An 11,358-nucleotide genomic window follows, 5' to 3' on the forward strand; every position below is an offset into this window, starting at 1 on the left:
GGACGTGGCACTCAGTACTATAGTCTGGTCAACATGGTGATATTCGGTCATAGGTTGGATTCAGAGGTCTTTTCCAAGTTGTAAACTGATTCCGTAAATTCTGTAAACACAGGGTCTCTCCCCGGGGGACGGACAGGGCGTTGCATACGCCAGACCCTTCTGTTATCAAAGAGCTTTCACGCCCACACAAGCCCAGAACTGCAGTCCCAGCCAACCATGCGCGCAGGGCGGGCGGGCTGGCGGTGTCCGGCCGGGATCGAGGGCCGGGTGTCCCGGGCAGGTTGTCCCGGCGGGGTCGGAAGGCAGCGGCACCGCCAGGCCCCGGAGCCGCGGCCGGAGCCGCTCCCGCCCCTCGGGCGCGCTGCTGCGCCTGCGCCTGCGCGCGGGCCGGCCATGGCGGCGGCGGCGCTGCGGCCGCGGCTGGCGGCGCTGGGCCGGCGGCTCGGGGCGCCCGGGGCCCGCGGTGAGCGGCGCGACGGGGCCGGGGCCGGGGCCGGGGCCGGGGCCGGGGCCGGGGCCGGGGCCGGGGCCGGGGGTGGCGCGGGTGGCCCCGAGGGCACGGGCAGCCCCGATGGCATCGTCGCAAACGGCGTGTGCGCTGTGGGAGCATCAGAGCCTGGCCGCGGATGGCTTTAATTTAATAATGAAAGGTGCGGTCTGACAGAATGACTGGCCTGCTTCAGTGCTGTATTATTCAGCCGCTCTTGTAGATGTCCCAGGGATGGATGATAAAGCCATGTGGAAAAGGAGCGTGAGTAAAGCTCTTGCTGAGTGCTCATCGGTGCTAAGGGAGCATTGTGATCTTCCCTCAGATATCTTCTTAGCGAAAGGCTCTGCTAATCTGGACAAGTTGAAGGACCTCTGCAAGGAAGGGAAAGAACATCCTTCCACCCTTTTTCAGCTCTATACCCAGGTATTTGTTATGGACATCAAACTGCCTTTCAAGAAAATGTATGTAGGGTGTGGAAGACGGTTTGGTGTAAAAAAGGAGGGTGGGCTAGAAAGGCGGCTCCATTACTTTGTGGGTTTGTGGTGAGCGTCTGTGAAGCACGGAACTACTTTTGACTTGGATAACTTGGAGTCGTTTGTGCTGTTACTTTAGGGACAGAAAGGGATTTGGCTTAACATTCATCATCACTAATCCCTCAATACTTCTAACTTGCACATTTTGTCAAGTAGGTGTTAAAAATACCTTCAAATTGCAATGTTTTATAAACAAACATGTTTTCTATGTTACAACACACATCCATTTGATTATTTTGATGGTAGGATTTCTATTTTGTATATGTTCTTGTTTTCATAGGCTGTCCTAGACATTACATATTTTGAGGAAAACCAGCTTGTGGATGAAGATTTTCCAGAAGAATCTGCCTTGCAAAAACTTAAAGAACTTATTTCTGTTCTTTCAGAACCAGAAGACCTAGTAAGGGAATGCGGCATAAAAGAAGTGAGTAGTCAGAGAGCGAATTATTCATTATTTAAAAACAAAAAGTCTAAAGTGGGACATAGCGTTTGTATTTTTGATGGGCAGAATTTAAAGTATTTTGAAACACTTTCAAGTCTTTTTGGTATTTAAATAGTGATTCCTTAAAATATTGTTTCAAATGCCTTGTTGTGTGCTCAGAATTTCTCTTGCTAACATTTCATGGTTCCACAGGCAATTAACACTTCTATTTGACCTACAGTGTTAGGTTAGGCTAAGCTTGCTCTGAGTGTTGCTGTCAAACACAGTCCCTGAAGTAAGAGATTCACGCAGTGTTTGCATGTGTGCCAGTGCTTATAAGTAGTTCAGGTGGTTTATTTTTGTGTTAGACCTGTTTGTTGGATTTTATTTCAGCCCATCAATATCCTTGGTGCAGAGCTGTTAGAATGTCTTTACTGGAGAAAAGGAGCCCTGCTTTACATGTATTGCCACACAGCAAAAGAAAGGAATGAATGGCTACAAGAAAATCTTGCCACATATAAAAAGGTAAAGGAGATGAAAATGTTCTATGAGCTTGTGAATACAGCTTTGAAGTTTGACTCTTCACTTTTAAAATATGGCTGTGTTTTTTGGGGTGTTTTTTTTGTTTTTTTTTTTCTTTATTTAGGATTTTGGGGCTTCATAGGAAGTATTTCAGCATATAATTAATTTAATGAGAACTTATTTTTTCCTCATTTTTAACTGTACTCAGTGTCTTAATGATGGAGTTCAGTACTTGATGAAGATGCTTAGCTTTAGATGCCCTCTTCAGCTAGATGAAGATATCTCACTTGAAGATAAAGACACAGCCAGATTACTCAGCGAAGGTAAAAAACCCCGAAAAATAACTCCAAAAAACCTTTTAACCCACTCCTCTTAATAACTGCTTCACTTTATGAAATGCTTTTTTGTGTGTTTTTATTGTTTGACCTAGTTTATGTTCAAGATTTAACACTTACTAGAACAAGAAGATAATAAATGAGGCAAATAAACAGGCAAGAGTGCCCCCCCTTTTCTTTATTGACTCGTGAATTTTAGGAGGTGTCAGTGCTCATTTTCCGGGTGTTTTATGAGTGCACTGGAGGGAGGTGAACTGAGGCAATGACTGTTTGATGCACAGTAGTGTTTTACGCTGGCAGCATTTATACATAGTATTTTGTTGTGAACCATCCAGTTCACAATTGACAGATGTTTAAGGCACAAACGTGACTGCAGAGGGTGCCAGAGGTTCACGTATTGATCTTCCCTTTTAGCTCTAGGACAGCACAGGTACAAACACAATTACAGACTTCTTGCACGTAAAAACTATAAGCTGGTTAGATTTGGCAAATGTTCTCTGTCACCACTTTATGTAGCTTTGTGTAAATTTTATTCCTATTGAGTGTTTCTAGGAGGATCTTAGGCTGCATCAGTGTGATGTAGGTAGGGTGATAAAGCAGGAGGGGATTTGTAAGGTAAACCACCTGGTGCTGAGGACATGATGTCCATGTTGAGCACACTCAAAAACAGCTCTACTCTGACTGTAGCAAGATATGCAGCACCTTCTTGTTTAATTTCATCTGAAAGTGGCATTGCTGTTGTATAGCTCCATAATGTAAAGTCAAGTTGTGGATTTATTTAGCAGGATTATTTTTTTGGGTGAAAGACAACACGTGTGCCTTTGAATTCAAATACTAATAAAGCTGCTGCTGGTTAACCTGAGTTACGATGACCTCAGACAGTATCTTTTAGGCTTAAACTGTGGGAGGCACAGAAATACTCCAAAGTAAATATGTATAGTCCTGTCTGTGGTAAAGAGGCTGTAAAGAAATACTGAAATTCTATGAGATAATCAGGCAAACAAAATTAATAGAAATAATATTTATATGGCAGACTTGAAAGATTTTAACATTATGGAGGGCCAAACTGGACAGAGAAATGAGCATGGTCTTGATCCATGGTTTTCTTCTGGGCATTATATGTTTATATAATTATATACTTATACTGTCTTTTTGGAATTTTCTTCCCCATTGTTGCTGAAAAAGAATTAACAAGCTGTGTACTTGCTTATAGCAGAACAATAAAGTACTTGATCTAAATTATTTCCGCAGGTATATTTAGCGACACTCACTTACTGGCAATGATGTACAGTGGAGAAATGTGCTACTGGGGACTGAAACACTGTGGAGAAGGGAAGCAGGAAAGCCTTGAGACAATAGATCCTGTGTCTAACAGTGACCTGGGCAGCAGATCACAGAGCATATCGCTGGATTTCCAAGAAACAGGGAGAAACATGTTAATAAAGTATGTGGCCGTGTGTGAGGGACCCTTAAAAGGTCAAGGGTGGAACACAACAACTGCAAAACAAATGCTGCATTACTTTGTGAAATCCCACGGCTAAGATCCACTACACTGTCTGTGCTAAAAGAAAACTGGTGGCATAAGAGCACAGTCTTCGTCACTGACTTCTTTCCTTTTTCTTTTCCCAACCGAAATGTATACTTGTGTTGCATTAAAAACACGCATTCCAAGGACTCCCGGCCTGCGGTCCGAAGTGCAGCGCGCTGTCGGGGTGAGGGCGCGGAGGCCACGCTGGGCCCGGCGCTGCCGGAGCGTGCGCGGGGCGGCGCCATGGCGGCGGCAGCGGAGCCGCGCGGCGCCGGCCGGGAGGCCGCGGTGCGGGCCGGGCTGCGCGTCCTCCGGGAGCGCGGGATGCGGGGCGCCCGCGAGCGCGGCGGCACCGCGCCCGCCCCGCTGACGGCGCCCCCGGACGGCGCGGAGGGCGTGAGCGTCCTGCAGAGGCTGCCGGTGAGCGGGGCCCGGTGGCGCAGGGCGGGGCAGGGATGTGGTGGGGGAGGAGGGGGCAGAGCGCTGCGTGCCACCCCGTCCTTCTTCACTGCTGAGCTCGGGAGTCGTTAAACCGCTCCTCTCAATGGTTTTCAGATCGACGTGCAGCTGAACATCATGTCCTTCCTCTCGCCACAAGATTTGTGCCGCTTAGGAAGCACGAGTTGTTACTGGAGGGCAGCTGTGCAAGACCCGTTGTTATGGAGGTATTTTCTCCTGCGGGATCTCCCCTCTTGGACATCTATTGATTGGAAATCACTTCCAGATGAGGATATTTTTAATAAAGCCTTTTCAGACGTCAGCGACAATGCACTCTATGATTACATGGCAGTGTAAGTATCTCCATATTCTCTTACATGACTTCAAGTGTGCCTACAGCAGTAATATTCAGCCCACAGGCATGTTTCATATTTACAGAAATAAAGCTGTGTTGTAAGCTGCTGTTTAAATTTTGATGTGTCTCAAATCCATTGTTTATTTTGGAAATACAGTTTCCTGGTGCCCCATCATCTGGTCAGCTCTTTCTTTTTGGAACTCAAGAGGAATGTAAAATACTGTAAAAAACACAACACTAATGCTATAAAAAGTTGCAGGTTTTTGTAAACTGACTGTCTGCTGTGGCACAGAAATACAGCATACTGTTGATCTTGGTTCAGTGCCACAACAGTTACTTTCATAAAAGTACCAAGAAGTCTTCAAACTACAGCAAATGAAATGAATCTTCATTGTTTTTCATCTTATTTGGAAGACCTAATAATAAAAAAGTGCATAGAATGTGCACAGAATAACAAATTGTATTGTTTTAGGTCTGATTGTCAAAGGCTGTAAGACAAAGACTGGTTTTTGCTAGTAGAGTTGAAAAACATAGCAACACAACAAATATGTTTGGATGATTGAGAAGAACTCTTTAAACAAGTTAGTTTGTGGTGATTTATTTTCTAAACTTCATTCAGTTCCCTTGATTTGCAGTAGTGATCTGTGGATTTGTTTGGGATTTTTGATTTATTTGCAGTTACATTTTCCAAAGATGGTCCTTAACACGTTGCTTTGTGTTAAGTGCCTTAACTTCTGCAATATCCATGCACTTCATCCCCTTTTAAAAGGTGGGAACAGTACACCCAGAATTTGATGTGCAAAATATGGACCGATTTTGAAATTGGATTTAAATCTGTTTAGGTCTGAACCACCAATTTGAAATACCTGTCACTGATTTCCATTGTGTCTGTGTGCACTTAGCAGTTTTGCTGATCTCAACTGAAACATTTCACTGTGGGTATAAAGCAGCCCACATGTGATGTTTCCTTGAAGAGGTTTGTTCAGCAGCAGCCTACCATGACTCCAGAAGCAAACTGAAGCTGCTGCTCTAGGATGTCTGACTGTTCTTCTTCCCCTCAATTAGCAGTTTTTCCATGCCTTCTAGCATCCACACCAAATGAGCATATAAGTTTGCAGGAAACCCTTGTCTCCTTCCACAGCTTGCATGCTCTCTACCTACAGGGAGAATGTTTCTTTTCAGGTGGTTACTTGTTATAAACACAAAAGAATTTTATTAGGGTTTAAAATGCACTCACAAGGCTCACTTTTAAAATTATACTTTTAATGTGACTCTTCTGCTTTGATGTTGTTTAACCTATATTGTGTATTCAATGAGGATGGGGAATTTGTGATTTTTATTTTATTTTAAATAAACTGAAAAATCTGTAGATAGAAGTGTACTGAGGTCCAAAAAGTCAGTATTGAGATGTCAAAAGAACTGATGATTTGCCTGCTTTGTATTGGTGCTTGAAACCATCAGTTTGGAACTTTATAATTTTTTACCTATGCTTTGAGTTGTACCAGTAGCAAAGCATAAGAAACGTGGGACCTAAATTAATTTGTTTGATTAATACCCCTTTTGTATTTTGTGTTTAATTTCTAGTTGCATCTATTTTAAACAGATATAAAAGGAGCTGTCCTCAGGGTAGAAGAAGTTTGAAATCAAGCCGTCCCCGGTATGGGACTGTGACTTCCTTTTTGCAATCACTGGTCACTCAGGCAGAACCTCGCTTTGCTATGTTTGGGCCAGGTTTGGAAGAGCTGGACAACTCTTTAGTACAAAAGATGATGACATGTCCAGAAATTCTGCTGGTAGCTGGCTTACCTCATAGACAAATTCATGGTAAGGACGGTTTTGGCTTTTGGCCTTTTTATTTTGTGAATAGATATAACACAAAAGACTTTGAGGAAGAAATAATGAAAAGGAATGATTTTTTGTATCCTTAAAATTCAGTAGAATCATGGTAAAAACAAACCATTTTCTCTCTGATTTGTTCAGAAGGCTAAAAGCAATGAACATTTGGGACAAACGAATAGCTTCAGTGAATTTATGATTAAATTTGGATTTTGTCAGAAGAATAATTTTGCTCCTTGTACTTCTATTTTCATCCAAAATTCCATGTTACTGTTGCTGTTGTGATCAGTAAGTGCAGACAGGCCTTTCTGTCAGTACTGCTTGCAGTAAGTGGCTAAAAACCACATTTGTGATTTTACACAGAAACTCAAGGCTGATCCTTACATTCTGGTATCAAATTATGTAAATTTGACTTAGAAGAGTTAAAAGAGCAGGTGAGGGATTTTTTTGATGTTTGAAAGAGTAGCTTTGAAAGTCTAATTTGACTTCAGTCCAAGCCAGAGACAAAAATGTGTTACTTTTTGACTAATGGTAATTTCATCACAGCAGAACTTGAATAATTAAATTATATTTATAGGAAGCATGACAATTATTTTTAGTGGGTTTTTTATTTCTCTCATATGTCCTTTTCAATGCAGCTTTTCATAAGCAGACTGGAGCCTTTTCTACGCCAGTTTCAGCTAATAAATACAAATTTCTGATTTAGATTTCTAGGTTCAAATCTAATAATCAAAAATATGGAAATGGTTTTAATACCACTGACTAGATTTTCATGAAATTCAAAGTCTGATCAATTGGAGCATGTATAAAATTTAATTGTAAAACAGTAAATCTGCTATCCCTAACAGCAATATCTAGGTTTGAATATATTCATTTTATGGCACCACTAGAATTTTTGAACTACCACTTAATTGTATTCAGTAGCCAAATAGCTGTAATCTCATAGATTCATTTTTTCACTGTAGGAATTGGATCAGGAGTCAGTTTCCAGTTTAACAGCAATCAAAAATTCAATATTGTGACACTGTATTCCACCACAAGGTAAGATAAGATCTGTTCTCCACCAAATGAAAAGTACAGTTTCTAATTTATTTCAGACTCTTCATCATACTCTTCTCATATGACTTTCATGTGCACTTTCTCATGCATGGCTGTCCCTTATAAATTGAAGTTTCAATGCCTGCCTTTGCTTTTCCTTTCTTTTTTCAACTACTAAGCTTTCACATGGAAGTAATAAAGCTTTTCCAAACAGTGTATGTACCAAAGGTGTACAACAGGTACATTACAGGTGCTTCTATCCCTCTTAATACCTTGATTGAGTCCCTTTGGAAACACTCTATGAACTCATCCTGGACTGTATTTTCATAAGCATCTTGCAGTTTGCCAACCATCTCTGTGCACTCAGAAAGAAAGGAAGGCAGGAGGGGACAGGGAGAAATGAAACCATGTTTCTGGCTTAGCCCATTTTCCTGTCCCTTTCCTTCACCACTTCGATTTTCAAGATTCTTTTTTGGCATTCTCAGTTAATCTGACTACTGAAATATCTTTTAGTGTGGAAAGGAGGAGAGCAAGGGAGGAGCAAGCTGTTGCTGTGAATAAGATGTTTTACCAAGAGAACAGCACAGTAGGGAACCAGCAAGCCATGCACTACAGTGTAATAGCTCAAGTGAGGAAGGTGTGCGAAGTAGTTGATGGATTCATTTATGTTGCTAATGCAGAAGCTCATAGAGGTAAGTGGTTTCTCTTTATATTTTGTGAATAACTGGAGTGTTAGATAATCTATTTCTTTATGTCGTATGCTGTTGAAGAGGTCTCCTGTTCTAGACGTTCTCTCATCAACATGTCAATGATTGTGGCCCCTTGTTCTGTTTTTGGCACATACTGATATGGTTGCTATCTAAATTACATGTGGGAAATTACATGGATTAAAAAAAAACCCCACGGGTGTGTATAGGAGAAACTTGAAAATACATTGTTTGTGCTGTGAAAACAACCTTCACCAGGAAAACAGTAAAAAAATGCAATTAGCCTAAATCAGTTTAGTCCTGTAAGATGATAATCCAGTTAACAATTACGGTAATTGTCTTTACATTCATCAGCTTTGAATGGAGGAAGAGAGCTATCTCAGAAAAGAGACAGGCAAGAAAACTTTGAAGGGATACACTAAGAGAAAAGTGCATTCAGTAGGGAAGGGCTGCTGACTGTGCAGTGTATGAGTATTTCTGAATGACGTTTTGTAGTTTTGATCTCTGTGAGGTACTCAGAAAACACTCTGATGTTAGGATTGAAATAGGCTGCCTGTAGAATGTATGGAGATTAACATCTAAATGTCATCAATATCTGTGAAACATAAGGGCAGATGAGTAAGTCTTGTGATAAGCAGAACAAGATCATTTGGCCCTTCCAGCCCTCTGTCTAATTGCCTCTGAAAAAAAAAAAAAAAAACAAAAAAACCCAAAACGAAAACACCTTATATACTTAAGACTCATATATTAAAAATTGTTTCTTAGAGCATGATCGTCAGGAGGAGCTGGCTCGTATTTTGGCAATGATTGATCCAGCCCTTGGGCCTCCAAACAGACCTCTGCTGGTTTTGTCCTGTGTGTCTCATGTTGGTGTGAAAAGAATTCCATGTGTTTACGTGGCACATCAGTTGCAACTAAATCTGCTGCATCAGCCCTGGATGGTACTTGCTCTTAAACATTTATTTTCTGTTTCTCTATGGTTTAAATTTAATTTAGGCTCTGAGTTTCCTTAACTATACCTACCTAACCGAACACTAGTACGCGAGCTTTCCATTTAAGTGAAGTATCTTGTTTCTCTGGTGTTCCAAGATGAATTATTAGCCTGTCTGAAAACAAGGAGCTAAGTGACTTGCCCAAAAGCACACAAGAGACTTAAGATGGAGCTAGAATGTTTGGAAGGACAAATGATGGTCTTGAAGGGAATAAGGAAGCTTCAGTTCATTTAAATATAAATTTCCTGAATCACAGCCTTGGACACAAGATGAATTTTTGTGACATTTTTAAAAGACTGTTTACTGTCACTCAGTTGATGTGATGTCTTCAGTTTTTGACAGATCAGTTTTCTACCTAGGATGTGAGGTCCTGAACCTTTTTTTTTTATGTTTGTCAAACACAGTATCTATCACCCTGGTTCAGCCACACAGAATTAATTTTTGTTGATGTTCTGTAGCTGAGGAATAACTTAATCAGAAAAAAATACTGATTTGAGGTAATTTCTTTGTTTTTATAAGGAAAATATTTACAGGCTTTTTAAAAAACATACCATTTATAATAGCCACTGGATGGGATATTACAAAATCTGAGTGTTAATGCTATGCATAGAAGTCTAAAGCTCACGGCATTTTTGCTTTAAGAGTAACAAGAAGATTTTTCAAGTGGATTGCCATCTGTAAAGTAAATGTAAACTTCAAGAACAGCTGATGAAACAATTGATTTTATCAGAGTGAATTGATACTCTTAGTATCAAAGTGAATTGAAACAAATTCAATCTGATACTAAGAGTGAAAGCTTTCTTAACATGAGGAGGGGTTTTTTTTGTTTGCTTTCTTACTCTTATAATTTTTTTTTTGTCTAAGGGACCTTTACACTAGTGATAAAAATTTAGATTTGATATGAGTGTTTCTGACTTTACAGATAGACAGAAAGTGGTATTAAGATACTGTAAGATCCTATTAGCTGTTACCTCCAATACATTGACTTTTAATTTTATTTTCACAGATGCAGGACACTGTAGCTGCAACTTTAGATGGATTGCTAAATGGAATTGAGTGGCTCTTGGAAGAAGCAAATTATAAAAGTGCTCAGTAGTAGGTTTAGGCATTGTTGCACTGTATAAACATTTTGGTATTTTCCATTTCAGTTGAAGTAAGAATCTTGTCCGTCTTGCAAGAGTACTGTCAGAAGGGAAAACTAATAAGGCAAACCTGCATATGTTTCACTGCACATACTCAAATCCTTAACATATTTCCAACTATAGTCCTCAATTAGAAGTACAAGTAGAATTGCCTTGATTCCAGCTGCGATAAAGAAGTGATTTGGAGGGACGATCTGAGTGTTTTGTTTTGTTGTTTTTCTCTCATTTCAACCAGAGGCCTTTAGAGTACAATCTTTTCCAATATATTTGATGGCCTAATATCTTCTATAAATAAATATGTAATACTATGTGAATTTATCAGCACAGTCCTATCACACATTTAGTAAATATATTCAGTGGAGATCTTCACAGTGACACTTCCTAACCAAAGAAGATATACTGTAGGTTGTACAGTAGGAGGCTGACAGAAAGACAGTAACTCTTGATTTCAGAAAAGTGAGTCCCCCTGCATTTTTCTAGAAAAAATGCCTAGATAAAAAACAGTGGGGGGAATTTTCAGCCCAGACCAAATTTCTTAGAAGCAAACAAACACTCCTGCATATGAATTGTTGTCTATTTATTACGATCTTACTTACTAACCAACCACAACAGACTTCAGCATCTTTAGCTTTCTGTTGCACTGAAATCATTATCTTGAACTGGATATGCCTCTGATTCCATGAACAAATGTTAAATAGGATCATTCAGGACTTTATTGCACACATAGACTATCAAGTTTCCCAAACAGTTGTGGCCATTTGCAGATGTGAATTATACCTGTCTTGAAATTTTCTATACAGTTGCAAATAATTTTATGAAAAGCAAAGCAACATTTTAAAGCTGGAATTGTGTTTTCCATATTGGTGTCTTTCAGGATAGTCATCGTCTTCCACCTTTTCATGTTGTTACTATTGGGTGTTCAGAAACATCACTTGGATTTCTTGCCAGGGCATTTATTTGCTTTATTCTGGGCTTTTAAAATTTTTTCTCCTGTCATCATGGAAATTCAAGTGTCTCACAA

The 11,358-nt window shown here is 40.4% G+C and overlaps 2 protein-coding genes across 4 annotated transcripts; both read left to right on the forward strand.

Annotated features, from left to right (window-relative positions):
- The first annotated feature begins 384 nt into the window (after window positions 1-384).
- On the forward strand, window positions 385-3,962 carry RIMOC1 (RAB7A interacting MON1-CCZ1 complex subunit 1). Its single transcript, XM_068176169.1, has 6 exons — window positions 385-463; window positions 813-913; window positions 1,304-1,447; window positions 1,838-1,969; window positions 2,175-2,289; window positions 3,553-3,962. The coding sequence occupies exons 1-6, from the start codon at window positions 394-396 to the stop codon at window positions 3,840-3,842; spliced, it is 852 nt and encodes a 283-aa protein (XP_068032270.1). The 5' UTR covers window positions 385-393; the 3' UTR covers window positions 3,843-3,962.
- FBXO4 (F-box protein 4) lies at window positions 3,605-10,528 on the forward strand. Of its 3 annotated transcripts, none has more exons than XM_068176168.1 (7): window positions 3,605-3,745; window positions 4,385-4,620; window positions 6,226-6,446; window positions 7,424-7,499; window positions 8,010-8,188; window positions 8,969-9,144; window positions 10,202-10,528. In XM_068176168.1, the coding sequence occupies exons 2-7, from the start codon at window positions 4,406-4,408 to the stop codon at window positions 10,289-10,291; spliced, it is 957 nt and encodes a 318-aa protein (XP_068032269.1). In that variant the 5' UTR covers window positions 3,605-3,745; window positions 4,385-4,405; the 3' UTR covers window positions 10,292-10,528. The 3 variants fall into 3 exon arrangements, with proteins under 3 accessions (XP_068032269.1, XP_068032267.1, XP_068032268.1); XM_068176166.1 differs by lacking the exon at window positions 3,605-3,745 and adding an exon at window positions 4,073-4,249; XM_068176167.1 differs by lacking the exons at window positions 3,605-3,745; window positions 10,202-10,528 and adding exons at window positions 4,139-4,249; window positions 9,528-9,916.
- Window positions 10,529-11,358: the final 830 nt, after the last annotated feature.

Source organism: Anomalospiza imberbis, chromosome Z, assembly GCF_031753505.1.
Source record: "Anomalospiza imberbis isolate Cuckoo-Finch-1a 21T00152 chromosome Z, ASM3175350v1, whole genome shotgun sequence".
NCBI lineage: Eukaryota > Metazoa > Chordata > Aves > Passeriformes > Viduidae > Anomalospiza > Anomalospiza imberbis.

Bases quoted from the DNA above. Each gene is read 5' to 3' on its own strand.
- RIMOC1 (XM_068176169.1), top strand. From the start codon at position 394: ATGGCGGCGGCGGCGCTGCGGCCGCGGCTGGCGGCGCTGGGCCGGCGG. The intron at 464-812 runs GTGAGCGGCGCG...ATCTTCCCTCAG, and splicing joins CGGGGCGCCCGGGGCCCGCG to ATATCTTCTTAGCGAAAGGC. The intron at 1,970-2,174 runs GTAAAGGAGATG...AACTGTACTCAG, and splicing joins ATCTTGCCACATATAAAAAG to TGTCTTAATGATGGAGTTCA.
- FBXO4 (XM_068176166.1), top strand. From the start codon at position 4,073: ATGGCGGCGGCAGCGGAGCCGCGCGGCGCCGGCCGGGAGGCCGCGGTG. The intron at 7,500-8,009 runs GTAAGATAAGAT...AATATCTTTTAG, and splicing joins ACACTGTATTCCACCACAAG to TGTGGAAAGGAGGAGAGCAA. The intron at 8,189-8,968 runs GTAAGTGGTTTC...ATTGTTTCTTAG, and splicing joins TAATGCAGAAGCTCATAGAG to AGCATGATCGTCAGGAGGAG.